The sequence below is a fragment of the Dipodomys merriami genome, unplaced genomic scaffold (genome assembly GCF_024711535.1).
Source record: "Dipodomys merriami isolate MVZ:Mamm:240054 unplaced genomic scaffold, mDipMer1.0.p SCAF_129, whole genome shotgun sequence".
NCBI lineage: Eukaryota > Metazoa > Chordata > Mammalia > Rodentia > Heteromyidae > Dipodomys > Dipodomys merriami.
In genome coordinates this window covers 3377812-3395815 of record NW_027202593.1, presented here as the reverse complement: position 1 = coordinate 3395815, position 18004 = coordinate 3377812, and the positions used below count along the sequence as shown (strand labels likewise).

The 18004-nt window shown below is 49.7% G+C and overlaps 1 protein-coding gene across 1 annotated transcript in view; it reads left to right on the top strand.

Annotated features, from left to right (window-relative positions):
- The window catches only part of LOC138824468 (contactin-5-like), a 356854-nt gene that overhangs the window by 177134 nt on the left and 161716 nt on the right, over positions 1-18004 (top strand). Inside the window, exon 7 of the mRNA XM_070018361.1 lies at positions 17277-17372. Coding sequence (XP_069874462.1) covers positions 17277-17372 — 96 coding nt within the window. The remainder of the gene's footprint in view (positions 1-17276; positions 17373-18004) is intronic.

Sequence of the window (18004 nt, the reverse complement as noted above, 5' to 3'; positions counted from 1 at the left end):
GGGAAATAATACAAAAGTCCATGTACAGTGTAACCCAGTACCAACATAATCTCACCCACTGTACCTCTTTTCTAACATCCAATTGAGTACTTCATTCTTTAGATGAGGAATATTTGGGGTAATTTTTGTATTGGGCTTGAACTCAGGGCATGGATGCTGTCCGTTAGCTTTTTTGCTCAAAGATGGTGCTCTACTACTTGAACCACAGTTTCGCTTGTAGAATTTTGGTTTATCAATTGGAGTTAAGAGTTTCACAGACTATTCTGCCTGGGCTGACTTCAAACTCCAATTACAGGTGTGAGTCACTGGCACCTCCTTTCAATTAATTGAAACACGATCAGAGTCCTTGGCTAAATCCCTGCTGAAGAAGTGAGATTCCTATTGCGGCATTGTTGGAGGATAGCTCTCTCTAACCTGTGATCACCTGTCTACCACAAAGGTGTTCAGAATTCTCCTTTGTCCCGTAGCGACCCTGCAGGGACAGCTCTGATTCAGCCTGTCTGGTTGGTGCTGGCTGACCTGGCCTTCCGGAGGCTCTCTGCTGAAGGCCGCGTTCCCCTGGAGGACTAACAACTGAGAGCGTTTCCTGAAGCCCTTTCTCCCGCCGTGCCCTGTTCTTTATACCCACTCCTCAGCTGCTTTCCGTTGTTCTTTCCCTATCTCTGTTTTCTACTAGGGAAATAGATATTTTTTTGGAGTTGGGGGATTTCTCTTGCGCTCAGTCAGGTCTCTGCCTGGCTCTCCCTCTCTCTCCCTCTCTCCTCCTTCTGTCTCTGGGTCTTTTGCATAAATATTTATCATTGTGAGCTAGGTGCTGCACTCTCGTTTTTTTCAGTATTACTTTTCTGGATAAGAAATCCATATTTCATGAATCCATGTTTTCCTGACTTCTAATCTTTAATCATATTTCTTTTTGAGTTTCTGCTTCAACCCCACAAATCCAGTTCATCCTCCTTCCATAAAACATTCTGACTTCTAAATCATTTTGTAAATCAAGCCTAAAACAACGCAAGTAGGTGTAGAGTTAGTCTCTGATTACAGCTCTTCCCAGACAGTGGCTTTCACTGGCCCTTCGGTGGTGGATGTCCGCTCTCGGGGTAAGGCCCACCCTTCCCTCTTCCTCCCTGGGCGGTTTTGCCCCTGCCTGCACCCCTGCTTTGCCCGAGGCCTTCTCCTCAGCACTCACTGCGAAGCCGTCCTGCCCAGCGAGGGCCTTCCCCTGGCCGGCCGCCCGTCCTCTCCCAGCACCTCCCGCTGGCCGCCCCGCCTGCCCAGCCTGAGCTTCCTGTGCAGTGTTTTCTCCTACCTCAGGGAGCAATTTCACCCTGGGCAGCACTCTCTGAAGCCAAAAACCTAGGTGCAAATCCAGATTTGCCCACAAAAATCAGGGCGTGTCCTCTCATTGGCCCAACAGGGATGAGACTGATTCCAGCTCCTGGGAAGTTCATGTAGGAGACACGTGCTCCGGCCACGTGGTCTCCTGGCCTGGGTCAGAGCCTGCGTCCTCGTGTGTGTCCAGTGACCGCAGGCGGCGCTGCCAGGGTGGCGGGGCCCTGGCGCACCGGGGTCCTGTCCGGCCGCGTGGGAGGCGCCGCTCCCCCGTCTCCAGGCCCCGGACCCCGGCCACCTGGCCTCTCCTTTCCCTGGAGGCCTAGCACCCCTTCCCACCCGTGCCATGTTCTCCCTGCACTGGACGCAGGGGGCCTTCCTTCATAGCATCACACCACGAGCTCCCAGCCACCTGCCCCGCCTTCCCCCCACCTCCCTCACCTGGGACACACTTCTCTTCCCTGGATGTGCATGCGGCGGGCGTGGCTCAGGTTTCGGGAGTGTCAGTGAGGCAGGGCGGTGGAAGCTCTTCTGTGCCTCTGAGTCCTGTCCCAGGTATCCCACGGTTAGGAACGTTTCCCATATTCCCATACTAAGCCCGATCATTAGCATGAGATAAATAAGCATTAAGTTAGGAAGTGAGCCTCAAAAAAAAAAAGGAAGTGAGCCTCAGATGAGAACCAGCAGGTGCTCGGGCTTTGAGCGTGGCAGCCTCCGTCAGCGGCTTCTGTTTCTTGGTTCTGAGAACTTTACTCACTGAGCGGCCTCGAGCGTTGCCACCCCTGCCCAGTACCCGCCTCTCGTGGCTCCCTGGGGGCCTTCCATTGGTCTGTGGAGGCAATTTGCACACCAACCTTACTTAGTAGGCCTCCGTTGCATGGTTGCACATGCCTGAGCGTTTAGGACAGGATTTTTAAATTCTTTTTTGTCTTTTTTATTGTGCTGGTTCTAGGGCTTGAGCTTGAGGCCTAGGTGCTGTCCCCGAGCTCTTTTCCTCAATGCTAGTGCTCTATACACTTGAACCACAGCTCCAGTTCCTGCTCTTTGGGGTTTATTGGAAATAACAGTCTTCACTTTTACTGGCTGGGCTGGCTTTGAACTGTGATCCTCAGATCTCAGCTTCCTGAGTAGGACAACAGGTGTGAACCCCTGGCACCTGGCAAATATTTGAATTCTTAAGAATAAACAACAGTCATTGGAAGAATCCAAATGTATATGGTATTGCCAAAAGAGCAACAGGCTTGTGAAAAAAATAATCTATATGTTATAATTAAGATGTAGCTCATAATTGAATTATTTAATTTTACAAGAAAAAAGCTTTATCTTTTTATTGTGAAAATACTGTATAGAGGGGTTACAATTACATGGGCAAGATAATGAGTACATTTCTTATTAAGCATTGTTGCCTCCTCCTTTGTTTCCCCTTCTCATCCCTTCCCAACTCTCCGCTCTCACCAATGTCGTTTTTCGACATAACGAATTGTACATCTCATTGTTGCAATGGGTCCACCTGTATCCCTATTTAAATGATTTGTTTTTTCCCTTCTCTTCCACAAATTATATCAACATTAAATACAGTGAAAGAAGGGGTTATACCATGGGGGAGGGACATACAAAGCAACAAAGAAATCATCTTATAAATATGTTAGAAACAATCGCATGAAAGAAAAGTCATTTGAGTCCTTAACTTGGGGTTCATTTCACCTAACATCAACTTATTTGACCTTTTCTGCTTGTCTCAGACATATACTAGTTATTGCAAATAAGGGAAACCATGGGACCTATGTTTCTTTGGGCCTGGCTTACTTCACTTAATGTAAATTTTTCCAACTCTTTCCATTTCCTAACAAATGGGGCAATGTCATTCTTTCTGATGGAGGCATAGTTAAATGAATTAGAATGCAAAAAAAATACCATAGAAAGAATCAACAAAACAAAGAGTTGGTTCTTCGAAAAAATTAACAAAATTGACAGACCCTTAGCAAATCTTATCAGAAAAAGAAGAGAACACACCAAAATAAATAAACTCAGAGGTGAGAATGGAAACATCACCACAGAAACAACCAAGATTCAGAACATTATAAGGGAATACTTCTCAAACCTTTATGCTAATAAGTTTGAGAATCTGGCAGAAATGGGCCTTTTCCCAGCAAATATTGACATGCCGAAACTAAACCAAGATGAGTTAAATCATCTTAACAGGCCCATATGAAGCATTGAAATAGAAACAGCACTGAGAGACCTCCCATCTAAGAAAAGCCCAGGACCAGATGGTTTTACAGTGGAATTCTACAAGGCATTCAAAGCAGAGCTCACACCAATACTCCTCCAACTCTTCAATGAAATTGAAAGAGAAAGCTCACTACCGAACTCATTGTATGAAGCCATCATAACCCTCATCCCAAAACCAGGCAGGGGCTCATCAAAGAAAGAGAACTATAGACCCATTTCTTTGATGAACATTGATGCAAAACTTCTCAACAAAATTTTGGCCAATCGCCTTCAACAATTCATCCAAAAAAAATCGTAAACCACGATCAAACAGGATTCATTTCAGGGATGCAAAGCTGGTTCAATATACTCAATTAATATAATTCATCACATCAACAAGAGCAAGGATAAGGACCACATGGTTATCTCAATAGATGCAGAAAAAGCATTCGACAAGCTCCAACACCCCTTTATGATGAAGGTTCTGGAAAAATTAGGAATCCATGGAACATTCCTCAATATAATAAAGGCTGTATAGACAAACCTACAGCCAGCATTATACTTAATGGTGAAAAACTAAAGCCATTCCCTCTTAACTCAGCTTTATTGTTTATAAACCTCTAAATATAACATATGTAATCTCAGGAGTATAATGAGTATTATAAATTAAGATACCATATACAAATATAATTTGACATAAATAATTGAGAAATATCTATTTTAAATAATTTACGGTGAAGCACAAAGGTCAAATTATTATACAAAATTAGCCACAGTAAATTAAATGTATGTCAAAATTACCAAAAACTTTCTGTCTGAGCTATAAAACAAAAAGTTTTATGACTAAGCCACCTGGAAATATTTCACATCCCATTAATTAACAGTGGTGTGTGATTAGTTTATTTCATTTTCTACATCTCATTAAATCTGGGATTACAGGTTGCAGCCGGCTTTGGCTTCACTTGTTTTAATTATTTTTTGACGATTTAAGACACTAGCCATATGGATGCAAGTTCTGTTTTGCTTGGTTTATTTTTCCTGCCCATGAAACAGAGCTGCTCCTGTTCTCATTCATATGTAATTTTTAAATGCAATAGCTCTGCTTGAGGTTTGCTGCTGGCTTCCGTGTCACCAGCATTGAGACGTGGGAGTGAGCGCGGTGATGCTCGGGGGCTCCGTGCTGAGCTCACGGGGCGCCCACCTCCAGACACCTCCAGGGCTGGAACCCCGGAGGGGGCGTCTCTCCACATTCCCAAAGAACATGGGCCTGACGCAGCCAGCAGCGTCTTCCAGGGTCTTTATCCATCTCTAACTCCAGTTTCCCTAGGTGCAGTGCTTTATTCTCCTAGGTTATTAGCGTTTATTTCCTTGTCCACTTAAATGTTTTCTTTTTGCTGCCTGCTCGCCTGCCTGCCCTGTGCTTGGAACTGGGAGGTCTGAACACGTCACCCAGGAAAGCCTTTGCTTTGTCCTGGCCGCTGCTGGGTGCTGCGTCCACGCTGCTTCCCGGGGTGTCTGAGGACTTGCTGAGTGGCTGCTGCAGGCTCCGTGGACACGTGGTACCCACTGTCCTCGCTGCTCCTCTTTGCCAACTCCTGCACATCCGTGGAGCACGTGGCTGCTCAGGTAGCGCGGTGCACGGAGTCCTGGGATGCACACATAACCAGAGGATTCCAGAAACCATGATTAGTGATGCAGCTGTCACGTAGATCACAGGGATCTGCTTTCTGGGCGGGGCGTGGAGCCGAGCAGGGCTCCAGGCCTGCATGCTCCCACACAGCTTTCCTTAGAGCGAGTGAAGAAGCCAACGCAAGAACTGTGAAGCCAAGCAGCATGGCTCCCAGGGCCTCCTACTCACCCCACAAAACCCTTCCTTCACCCCGAGAGCAACGCTCATCATGAGGAAGCTGCGGTCTCCCCTGACGGAATGGCTGATACCTAATCGATCGATGATCGATGAAGGGAATGCTGCAGCCTCTCCCACTTGGTAGACCTTGTTCGGCCTCTGCACATACCGTATTAAACTCACATTTATGTGGCAAAGATGATTAGAAAAGGCACCTCCTCCCTCAGGGCTCGCTCTTAAAATGTCACAGTTAAAATGTTCTGGAAAGTTTGAAGCAGTTTAGCCTCCTGGTTTGTTCATAGTACTGTTAGCATAAGGTTGCTGTCTGTGGACAAAAATGCCAGTCCGGCCTAATCCCTGTCTCCCTATCCTCCCTGCCCTGCCCTGCCCACCCCCTACCCTGCCCTGCCCACCCCCTGCCCGCCCTGCCCTCCCTGCCTACCCCCTGCCCACCCCCTGCCCGCCCTGCCCACCCCTGCCTGCCCTGCCCACCCTGCCCACCCCCTGCCCACCCTGCCCGCCCTGCCCACCCCCTGCCCACCCTGCCCACCCTGCCCACCCCCTGCCCACCCTGCCCACCCCCTGCCCACCCCCTGCCCGCCCTGCCCACCCTGCCCGCCCTGCCCACCCCCTGCCCACCCTCTGCCCGCCCTGCCCACCCCCTGCCCGCCCTGCCCACCCCCTGTCCGCCCTGCCCACCCTGCCCACCCCCTGCCCACCCCCTGCCCACCCCTGCCTGCTCTACCCACCCTGCCCACCCCTGCCTGCCCTGCCCACCCCCTGCCCGTCCTGCCCACCCCCTGCCCGCCCTGCCCACCCCCTGCCCACCCTGCCCACCCCCTGCCCACCCCCTGCCTGCCCTGCCCACCCTGCCTGCCCTGCCCACCCCTGCCCACCCTGCCTGCCCTGCCCACCCCCTGCCCACCCTGCCCACCCCCTGCCCACCCCCTGCCTGCCCTGCCCACCCTGCCTGCCCTGCCCACCCCCTGCCCACCCTGCCCACCCCCTGCCCACCCCCTGCCTGCCCTGCCCACCCTGCCTGCCCTGCCCGCCCTGTCTTGCCCCTGCAGTGGGGGGAAGGGCACCAGTGCCTGCATTTGCCCAGGGAGCCCGAAAGGCACTGTGAGTGGCTTTGTGACTAGAGATGGACACTGCTGTGTCCAGACCGATGAAGAGGCTTTGCTGTTTCTATGTGGATGAGATTGTACTAACAGAACATGGAACCGTGGGGCTAGTGGAGATGAGTCGTAGCCTCCATGTTCCTAACCACGGCAAGAGGCAAATGCAACCGTCCTGGTCCCAGTCCCACCCCGCCCACCGGGACTCCGGAGGCTTCCCAACCCACTGGGCGAGCCAGTGAGATCTGAAACACAGCCTTCAGTATAATTAGGGACAGGTGGAAAACACGTTAGGAAGTGGAGGAGTAAACAAGTCCACCAAAGCCATTACACCGTCTCCCACTTAAAGTCTGAAAACATGAGTGGATTGCAGTACACCTTGCCGCCCTGGCCTTGGGAGGCTAAGATGATTCCAGCGCTCTGCTTTAGCGTCATGGAAACGGCGAGTGAGCCAGAGTTGGCCCATGGGCAGTGAGCAGGGAGGCTCCGGCCCCGCAGCCCCCGGCAGCCCCCGGACCCACCTCGGCGGAGGTAGAGCTAACATGACTCTCAGCACAGACACAGCAGGGCTCTGACTGTGGACAGTTGGCTGGATTATTTCAAAATTGGCAAGTTTTATGCAACTGCCAAATAATCTGATAGAAATGCTCTGTTTCTGCTGTTGCCTCCCTGAGGCTTGGAATATAATTTCCGAGCCCTCTCGGGCTCTTGTGTTGTTATAGCTTTGTTTCCACGGGGCAGCCCGAGCGGCAGTGAGCTGGTACCTCAGGCTCCCTCGTTACGGGATTACTGGCCTTCAGAGCAACGGCGACGGTCAGCCGGCTGGATTCACAACTAATCGTGACTTTAAACACGGAGCTCCCTTGCTTCTTAGTGACCACAGAGACGGATGAGCATGGGCCGCTTACAACGGTCCCCGCTCAGCTGCATGCAGCAGAGCCAGCCCAATCCAGTGCTTCAGCTACAAATAATTGCTGGTCTTACTTGCCGGTAACTTAGCCAAACACGGTTTTCTTCTCCTTCCAAACTGATCGTCAGCCTGACTCTGGGATTCGCGTTGGCTTATGGAAGCAGGAAACTTTCCCACATTGCTTCACATGGGGACCAGCAGGTGTGCTTCCTACACGCCCATCGTCTCAAAACAGCAAGCGGGCAGGAAACCGAAGGGAAGAGCCTTACAGCGTCTTTGCTGACTTCATTCTCTTTTTACTCTTAAGCCTTCGGTTTATAATCTGAGAAAAGAAAATAATAAAGCTGAAAAAAATACTGTGTAAAATGTAAAGTTGATTATTCATTTAGTTTTGTGCCCATACTGGAGCTTGAACCCAGGCCTGAGGGCTGTGCACCACTTGGTCCACGCTCCACTTCCTGCTTTAATGATGGTTAGTTGACGATAAGAGTCTTGCACACTTTGAACATTGATCCTCAGATTTTAGTTTCCTAAGAGCCTAGGATTACAGGCGTGAATCACCAGCACCAGGCTGTAAAGTTGATTTTCTTTCAAGAGGTGTATGCATAGATACCTGAAGGTCGAATTGTTTCCTTCTGATCAGATCTCGTGACTGAAGTTATTACTAGTTCCTGATGAATTGTTAACATTGCCGCGATACACACTAGGGTTCTTCCTCTCTTTCTGCATACATCTATCCATACATCTTCATACATCATGCATGTATGTGAGCGTGTATGATATCACATAACGTGATTGTGATTAGTGCCACATGAATGAACATATTGAACAAACACGAGGCAAACATGCTTGTGAGTGCCATATTCTTTTCTTACTGTAGTTTACCCATTATCTGACATCTGCAGAGATCATCGAAGCTATTCAAAGCCTTCCCCTGTCCCTATAAGTGACTCTGAGTTCACTGGTAAGATGAAGTGGCACACAGTGCGCCATGGAGTGGGAGGGGAAGTCGGCGACTTCGCTGGGGCTCCTCTGCGTCAGGGAGAGCCCAGACTGTCTGCAGCCTCTGTCACTGCCAGCACCGCCACCGCCGTGACTGTGTGACCAACTCCAACACATAAAACAAACCCACAGCCTGCCATGCGGAAGCGTGAAACATCTATTTGGGAGGAAATTTCATACCTCCTGACCCAAGGAACACAAAGTTTGCTAGACAGGCTTCAGTGAGGTATGGCAGCACAGAGCGCGCCTCAGGGGGCAGCTCAGGTGTGAACAGGGAGAGCCCAGGGCGACACTGCTAACGTGTCTGTGCCACATTCTCAACACGCTTTACACACACACACATATATACACACATACATACACATACACACATATACATATACACACATACATGCGCACACACACACATATACACACACACACTTTCATACACACACACATGCGCACACATACACACATACACACATGTGTACGCAAACACACATACATATACACACATATACACACACATACACACACACATATACACAAACACATACACATACATATGCATACATGCACACATGCGCATACACATACACATACATATACACATATACACATGCATACACACATGTGCGCACACATGCACACATACACATGCACATGCGCACACATACGCACACATACGCACACATACGCACACATACACATACATATACACACATGCACATACGCACACATATACACACACACACATACACACATACGCATACACACACATACACACGCATGCGCACACATACACATACACACATGCACACACATACATATACGCACATACGCACACATACACATACATATACACACATACACACACATATGCACATACACACATACACACATAGACACATATACACATACACACACACACGTCTGCCTCTGGCCACCCTGGCACACTTCCTCACGGCCCAACCTCGGGACAACCACACTCGACTTCGTATTTTCTCTGGGTGACTTCTGTTTCTGCTGTCTTCCAAGATGGATGAGGCTGGTTCCGGGTGTTGCCAGTTCTTCGCCCTGACTGTTCCTCTCCTTTATCCCACATAGGAGCTGGTTTCTGAGTAGCAGTGCCTGTCACTAAAACACAACGACTATTTCACAACTAAGGAGTATAACACAGGGTCCGCTCGGCCGTGTGGCAGCCCCTGCCGGGCACGTGCGGCCCTGACTTCAAACCTGGGATGGAGAACATTCTGTGCATGTATTGACTTGGTTTTTATTTAGTTCATGGATTTTATTGAATCTGGACTGAAATTTTGATTACTAGGAGACTCTGTAGCTGAAGTAGAATAGCAGAAGTATCTGTTTTCTCCTATTTTGTTTTATTATAACTTCCATATGCTTCTCTTATTGCTGATGAGCAATAGGAAGGTCATCGGTTTCCATTACAGTAAGGAATTAAAAACACTCAAACCAGCTGGGATGTGCCCTTCTTGGGTTCTCAAGGCCCCGTCTCCTCAGCTCAGCCCTGTTGCCTTGAGCAAGCCTCTCTGGTCACTCACGTTGTTTGTCCTAAGTGTGCTGCACACATTCGTAATAACCCACACAGACGGTGTGACCGAGAGGCTGTGAGCGTGGGTCTGTCCTTCTCAAGTGTGAGCCAGGCCTTGGGTGGACACTCGGCGCACACCCAGCATTCCATAAGCATGATTATCAAAAACAAAGCAAAATGCCGTGTGTTTAGCACGTGATTTCTGGGCTCAAAAAAATGAACGCAAAGTTTAAATACAAAGTGTGCTTCCTCCCTCCCTCCCCTCCTCCCCTCCTCCCATCTCTCCCCTCCCTCCCCCTTCTCCCCCCCTCCCAGCTGCTGTAACACCCCGGGGTGCCGCAGCCCTGGGGGAGCAGGGCGGGCTGAGCTCTGTCCCTGTGCAGAGATGTCCAGCACGGTGCGCTGTCTCTGTCCCAGGCGCCCGGCATCCCTAGAATTTCTGCTGGCATCCAGGCTGTTCAGGGACCCCGCTGGACCCCAGGGCGTGGTGGGGTGCGTTCCTGGTGCCACCCTGCGGTGGTACCTCAGCTTCTGGCTGCCAGCTAGGCCCTGACACTGGGACTGGGGGAGCATCTGGTCCTGACCCCTGGCCTCCTCCCCCAGCGCTCCTCCACACAGAGCTCTGCTCCGCAGCAGCCCCAGGGCCCAACTCTCCCCTCAGGCTGGAGGCGGGGTGTGCGCAGGGAGGGGACTAGAGAAGCAGCAGGAAACTTGCACACGCAGCGTACTTCACAGTACATGGGAGACATTCTCACGTCTGGCTGGGTTATTCCTGAGCCATGGATAACCCCTCAGAGACTACCTTAGAAGGACAGCAGCACTTTTATAAAACTTCCCACATATGCTCTCTCAATGTGGCCAAGCCTTTCAGTAACCCTGAAGAGAGAAGAGAGTTCACACAGGATCAGCGGCGGGCCCCAGCCCTCCCGGGCCCCAGCAGGGAGCAGAGGAACATCAGGGCGCCTCAGTGAGCCATGTCCACTCCTCTGCACCGTGGGCCGGGGCTGACCAGACTTCCTTTCTCCACTAGGCCTCAGTTTCTTGGAGCCGTTAAGTGATTTTTCTCTGTCAGAGTGTGTTAACTATGTAAATTGCTCTGAACTCCTAGGGTAAAAAAATAGAACTGTAGGAGTGGTAATTAGATGCCTTGGTATTATAGATGTTTTTAAGTGGAGTTGAAAGGTTCATGGAATGAAATCCTTTCCATATTTTCATTAATATGGATTTTTAATACCCATTGGAAGTTAACCTGAAAAGTACGTTCCTTCTTTTAGAATACAAAGAGGAACTTTATTCTCAACTCTGAAGTTCTTTCTAACAGAAATTTCTCAAGTTTTGTAAAACTTAAAAGAAGAAGCAGTGGTTTAAAAACCTGCCGCCGGGTACCTCGTCTCTCATGCGGGGCCTGCGGCAGTGGGCAGAGCCAGCCGTCCAGCAGAGCCAGCCGTCCAGCGAGAGCCGCCCGTCCAGCGAGAGCCAGCCGTCCAGCAGAGCCAGCCGTCCAGCAGAGCCGCCCGTCCAGCAGAGCCGCCCGTCCAGCGAGAGCCGCCCGTCCAGCAGAGCCGCCCATCCAGCAGAGCCGCCCATCCAGCGAGAGCCGCCCGTCCAGCGAGAGCCACCCGTCCAGCAGAGCCGCCCGTCCAGCGAGAGCCAGCCGTCCAGCAGAGCCGCCCGTCCAGTGAGAGCCGCCCGTCCAGCAGAGCCGGCCATTCAGCGTGTTCCACGTTTCATTGCTGATCTGAGGTCTGCTGGGTCAGTGGCCATGTGCTCTGCTCACCCTTCGGCCTTTGGAATTTACCAGAACCACAGGACAGGCTCCTCTGCTGCAAACTACAGAAACAAATTAATTCTGTATTTCATCTCTGATGCTCCATGAAGAACGAGTTGATTTTTATGTATGTCTTTCTAACAATTCTTAGGTGTTAAAGCAGTCCCTGCACACAGCAGAGATGTCAGGTGCACACCTGCAACTTCGTATTAGTGCAGAGGGTCTCAACTCCGTGTCCAGCTGGCCTCGGCCGCCTGCTCTCCTTCCCGGCCCGCTGAGGAGCTGGTGCCACAGGCATGGCGCACTGCTCATGACTGCTCTGATTGTCTTTCTAGCACTGTGTCCTTCATTTAAAAACTATTTCTAGGTATAACTGAGTTTGTTCACTATACTTAGGTTTGTTTGTAGCCGTGTCAAGTAGTATCAGCATATTTTTCCATGTAGCGTTCATCTTTACATGAGCTAAGAGAAATTATGTAGATACGTACACTCTACGGATGTGTAAACTATAGAGATGTGTGCATTGTACGTAAGTGATGTCCGTGCGTCCGTGCATTACACAGAGGGGCGGGCAATCCAAGGCCTTCCTCACGATCACGGGCCCCGTGCGCTGGCGGCTGGGTAGAGGGAAGCCGTCCTCTGTGAGCCTGCGCCTCGGCTTTCAGAGCAGTTTTACTTCAGACTTTTGCTCCTTAAGAATGAAAAGTAAACAAAACCCAGATTGATTGCACTGTGTGAGATCTTCCCTGAGCATGATGTGCGTCCCCGGTGGCAGGCCAGATCCCCTCTCCTGCAGTGTTCTTCCTTGTTCTCTTTTAAATGGTTTTGTAGCCCGATCTGCCCTCCAAGCCAAGGTTCTGCTTCTGCCTCCGGATGCTGAGGCTATATGAATGCACTGCCACAAGCAGCCTTTGCTGGTATTAAATTAGGCATCACTCCCAGATGAAGAGGAAAGATAAAGAGTTGTGAGCTGTGACATCCCCTATGCACCCGTAGCATGTTGTTTATTAATATCTCAAATACTGAGGCCATTGAAAGTGGTTTAAATCAGAAAATACCAACTCAAAACACCCACTGCTGGAATGGCGGCTGTCCCTCCCAAAGTAATTTAAAAGTTTAAGTCACAAAGGCAGTGAAATGTTTCCACAATACTTCTCAGAGAATCTTTCTCTGAATATCATTCAGGCTCCTTTTGTGTGACTACCAGAGCGATTGCACAATAATAAACCAGCAGGTCTGGCTCTGAATTAAAGTAAATATGCTCCAAAAGTTTCTCAGAGTTGATGAAATCCTTTCTTCATGCCAGAAACGGATCTAAAGAGAATGATATTTGAGCTGCCTGTTGGCTCAGTTTTACAAACATGCAAACTTGAGTGTTTATATACCCATCTTAGGTAATACTGCACATAACTTTAAATCTCCACAGGTTAAATTGTTTGCTTCCCTGACAGATGGTGAGTTGTTTGCAATCATTTTTCACTGGACACTTCCAGTGGACATTACTGTCTACTACTAGGGATTGCCATCTTTGTTTAGGTATGGAAATGCTTTTGAGACTGACAGATTACACATACACCACAGCCTGTGTGTGTACGTGTGTGTACGTGTGGGAGCGTGTGTGCACTCGCAAGCAAGCATGGGCTTGATATATGAAGAGAGAACAAGTGTCACTTTGGGAAGCAAAACTATAAAGTATGTCAGGAGCGTGCCATGCCTCATTAGATGCCATCACTCGGGGAGAGTGAGGCCAGCGATGAAGGTATTAATTGAGGTAAGGAAGCAGGCCAGCTTTAATTAAACGCAGCGGCAGTTATTTAGCAGCAGCTGCGCTTCATCGGGCGCTGTGGCAGCTTGTGCAGCCGCCGCGTGGCCCTGCCGGCGGCGCGGGGTCCAAGGAGACCTACTCCGCGCCTGGTGGGCAGCAGCTGCCGGCCGCGGCGGGCTGCGTCCACACTGTGGGCCCTGGAGAGCGGAGCACGTGGGGGAGCCGATGCTCTGAGCTCCAGCAGAGGAATTACAATGACTACCCACGACAACACTCCTGCTCCAAACCTGTAAAATCACAGCCAGAAAGGGGAATGTCTAGTGCTCTGCTGAGCCATGTGTGTGCGTTTATGATTCCTCACATGGGGCAGCTCCTGAGGAGGGGCTGTGATTCCACATTGCTGATGCTTGTTTAAAATTCGTAGAAATCCATTATTGTGAATGTCAGCATCGTTAATTTCCACCAATCGTGTGTATAGGTCAAAGGGGACTGAGCGCTACCTAAAACAAATACGCGGTTCATCCGGTAGCTATACTGGCCACAGCGGGGCACACAGCAGGACACAGGGGGACACACAGCGGGACACAGTGGGACACAGCGGGGCACACAGCGGGATACACAGAGGGGCACACGGGGACACAGCGGGACACAGCGGATGGTAGTGGTGAGAGTCTAGCAGTGCTATGGGGACCTTGGCAAGCATGGGAAAAGACGAGGAGCCCTCGGGGCCAGAGCGCGCAGGCGGGGCCGGCCTCGAGCACTGGGCAGGTGTCCTGTCTGCTGGCCACTCAGCAGGTGCGCTGTCAGGAACAGACGTTTCATCTAGTTTGCAAATGGAGGAAAGATCTTCCCACCAGTAGTTTTAAGAGAAGGAACGACACAGAAGATGCGTCGGGACAATACTGGTCCACGGTGAAAGGCGCAACAGTAATCAGCCGAGGTTGTATTCAGCCTCCCTGTTAAACCGGCATGTGCGTCAGAGCGAAGACCAGGCATGGGCCTCTGACCCTTGATCGCTAATGTTCTCCTTCAGCCTACTCCGCGCCTCTGTGTCACTCGGTTTACAGGGATTTCAGGAGAAGTTTGTTCCAGTTTATAAGTCGCACCAGGCGCTGGGAGTCCTCACACTGTTACCTGGGTTCTTGACAAATCACAAACAGAAAATATGAACATACCATTTTTGCCTTCTATAAATGTCAATAAAGCGCACACCTGTGGAAGTTTTTTATTTTCTTAATATAAAAATATATAGCATGCTAAATTAATATAAACACCCAAAATACATGAATCTCTACAGAAGTTTCCTAGTTCTCTAATGAGTGTCTCAAAAAAGGATCGCTTATGTTCTCCTGTATATTAACATTGTTAGCAACATGCATGGTGTTGGCAATATGGCATTTAACATGATTATATTTTTCTAACCAGTAGGAATGCACACTAATCTATCAGGAATATTTTGATGATGTCACTACTTTATAACCGAGGTGCAACATATACAAAATACTGGCTGGTTAACAAAAGAAAGTCAGCTTTCTGTTCACACCCAGATGTAAATGCTCTCTCTTTCTGTGTCCTCCCCATTGACGGAGCCCAGCTCACTCCAACCATTTCATGCAAATAATTCTGGCTTTCATCAACCAGAATTTTGTTGGTGGCAAAGGCCCCTTTTGCATTTTCTCTAGTGAGTTTCACTTTTTCCTGGGAAGTAGTTAAATAAGAAACACATTCTCCTTGCATTTTTCTTCGTACTGAAGATCGAACCCAGGTCCTTGCACGTGCTAGGCAGGGGCTCTACCACCAGAACCATGCCCCAGGTCTATTTTTCTCAAAAGAATGCTGTTTTATTATTTCTCTGTATGACTTTATGAAAGACAAAAGGTCTACTTGTAATTGAAAAGCATTTTTTGTGTGTTTTTGCTGCTGGAGTTCCTAGGCAATGACACAGAGACAATTCCACAACAGTGTCTTAATTGTGCTTGTGTGCGTAGCCGATACAAAATAAAGCAATTGCAGCCGCGTGTGATCTTCCAGGGCATTGTGAGCTCAAAACACAGTTCAGGTCACAGTTACTCTGTAAAGGTCTTTCTGTGTGTGTCTAGTTCCTAAGCAATGAGAATATTATACACCAGTACCAAGTACGGTCCTGGAATTCATTAGTCCGATGAGGATAAAGCAGACAGTCAATCCAGTGAGGACAGCAGACGCTCCAGCGGTCGCACCCACGGCCTCGTTCCACACACAAGCGTCCTTGTTGCAACTGGAGTAAGGCAAAGACGGATAAGCTAGGACTCAGGCAGGCTGCGTGCTCCTGTCTCTCACAATCAACGGATCTGGGTAGTGGATAAATTCATGAGTCACCTATTTGTTGGCTTCAGGCACAAAACTGTGCATACTTATGAAGTTCCCAAAGAGGCACGCAGAACGTTTGGTAACAGAGATCAAAGTAGTAGTGCCAGTAGGCTATCTACCATTGAAAATCAATGAGCTTGATTTTTACCATGAAATTGAGTGCCTAGTCAGCATCTCACCCCAGGCAGCAGGCTGTGGGGGCATCACCCTGGCTTTGTGACTCTGTAACAGTCGACTTGTTTGCCAGGAAACACAGAGCTATATATAAAATCCCAAGTCGTTTCTCAAGCGATAAACCCCGCTGTGTTTTGGGCTTCGCATCTTCCCTGCCGCTTCTCCATCGCTGTGGCCACTGGAGAGGAGATCTGAGCAGGAGCTCAGCAAGTCAGCCCGCTGCCCCCTGCAGAAGAAGTTCACGTCGGAGATTCCCCGGAGGTCACTGGAGACTCGCCAGCTTCCCCTCTACATCCCTCTAGTAGATGATCTTGATTAGCTTCCTCATCAAATTAGAGCTCTAACTTGTATTGCTGTACACACACTCTTTGTAGGATGAAACAATGAAAAGCTGTAAACATCCCTCACAATGAAGCACCGTGGCAGGCGTGACCCGCTGGTCACCATGGAAACGTGACTTTATAGGCACAGAATTCCAAGACAATGTTTATTAAAAAAAAAAACAAAACATCTTTTCAAGAAGCAATACTAAGATCTGTGCCACCAACCAGCTCAAGGAAAGGGCGTGGTACTATGTTTGGCCTAGATTATTAATCAAGGTCATATTGATAATCGAGATCAAATAAAATCACACACTACCCCCTCCAGACCACCTCCTTCATGGACAGCGTTTTCCAGTCGGACTCTAGAGCTGAGCCCTTCTGCCCGGATGTTTTCTGTCACCATGTCTAGTCCCAGACTAGACACGGTGGGTGTAGGAAGGCTGGATTAAAGTGAGGTAGTATGCCTTCCCACCCACTCTTTTAGGAAAAGAACATTCTGTGCCCTCTCTGTGCACTGTGGAGTGTGCGCATCTCTCCAGGTCAGGAAACCGCCGCTCCACACGCCGTCAGCCTGGTCTGACGAGCCAGCAGGCGCCCAGGAGGCAGTGGGCGGCCTCTGCTCGTCATCTGGCCGAGAACGCGGGCTTTCCTGAGAGGAAGGTCGGTTAATAATAATGTGTGAAGACGCTGTACGGGTTTCTTCCTAGACCAGCAAATGGTATGCACGGTGACTAGAACTGAGGAATGCGGTGTTTCTGTGATTCCTGTAGATTCACTCAAATTGTGGTATTTGAAGTTGGATGATGCAGATTTATAAAGCATTCCTCTCACTGTGAAACAAAGCAAAAAGAAAAGCGTGGCCAGGGTGATGTTGAAACAGTAGTAGATGTGTTAGTGATTCTCCAAGCCCCTCTGCCTTGCACTGAAATGCTGTATTCTGTTGACAGATCTGGGAAATTTCAGTGGCCGGACGCGAAGCGCGGTCTCCGTGAGGGACGGCCAGGGGGTGGTGCTGCTGTGCTCTCCCCCCCGACACTCGCCAGGTACGGTGGTCCCCTTCCCTGCCGGGGCTGTGCGCGTGCTCGTGGGCGGTGGCGGGCCGGGCAGGTGTGGATGGAGGGTGCATGCTGGCCTGGCCGGAGGAGTCAGCGTGGGGAGAGGCGGGCGCTGAGGCTGTGGAGCCCGCCTGCCTCGGCGCCCAGACCCGGCTCCCTGGAAGACGGTTCCGTGGCCACAGCCGACGGCTGTGCTCACGCCGGTGCAGCCTGTGCACGAGGGAAGTGATCCACGGAGCCAAGGCGTTTGAAGTGTCAGATCTGAGTGAAACACACCAGTGCGCATCTTGTCTCGGAAGAGAAGCTGCATGCTCGCTGCCTGCTCAGAAATACTTACGTATCGGCTCTGCCTTCCCTTTGGGGCGCTGCTTGAAGGCTTGCTTATGAAAGTCAGGGAAATAGGTAAGTATGTTATAGGTTTAGAGAAACAGAACAGTAAGCTGTACTCGGTATTTTATACCCTTTTGGAAACTCAAAGCTAATTATATTCATTTTACTTTAGTTCTACAATTTAAGACATATTCTTCTTTTTACCTTAATGTATGTAAGTGCTTCTATAATACAATTTAAGAGATGCCAACGTTAATTATAATAGAAGAGGGGAGGGAGAGAGAAGAAGA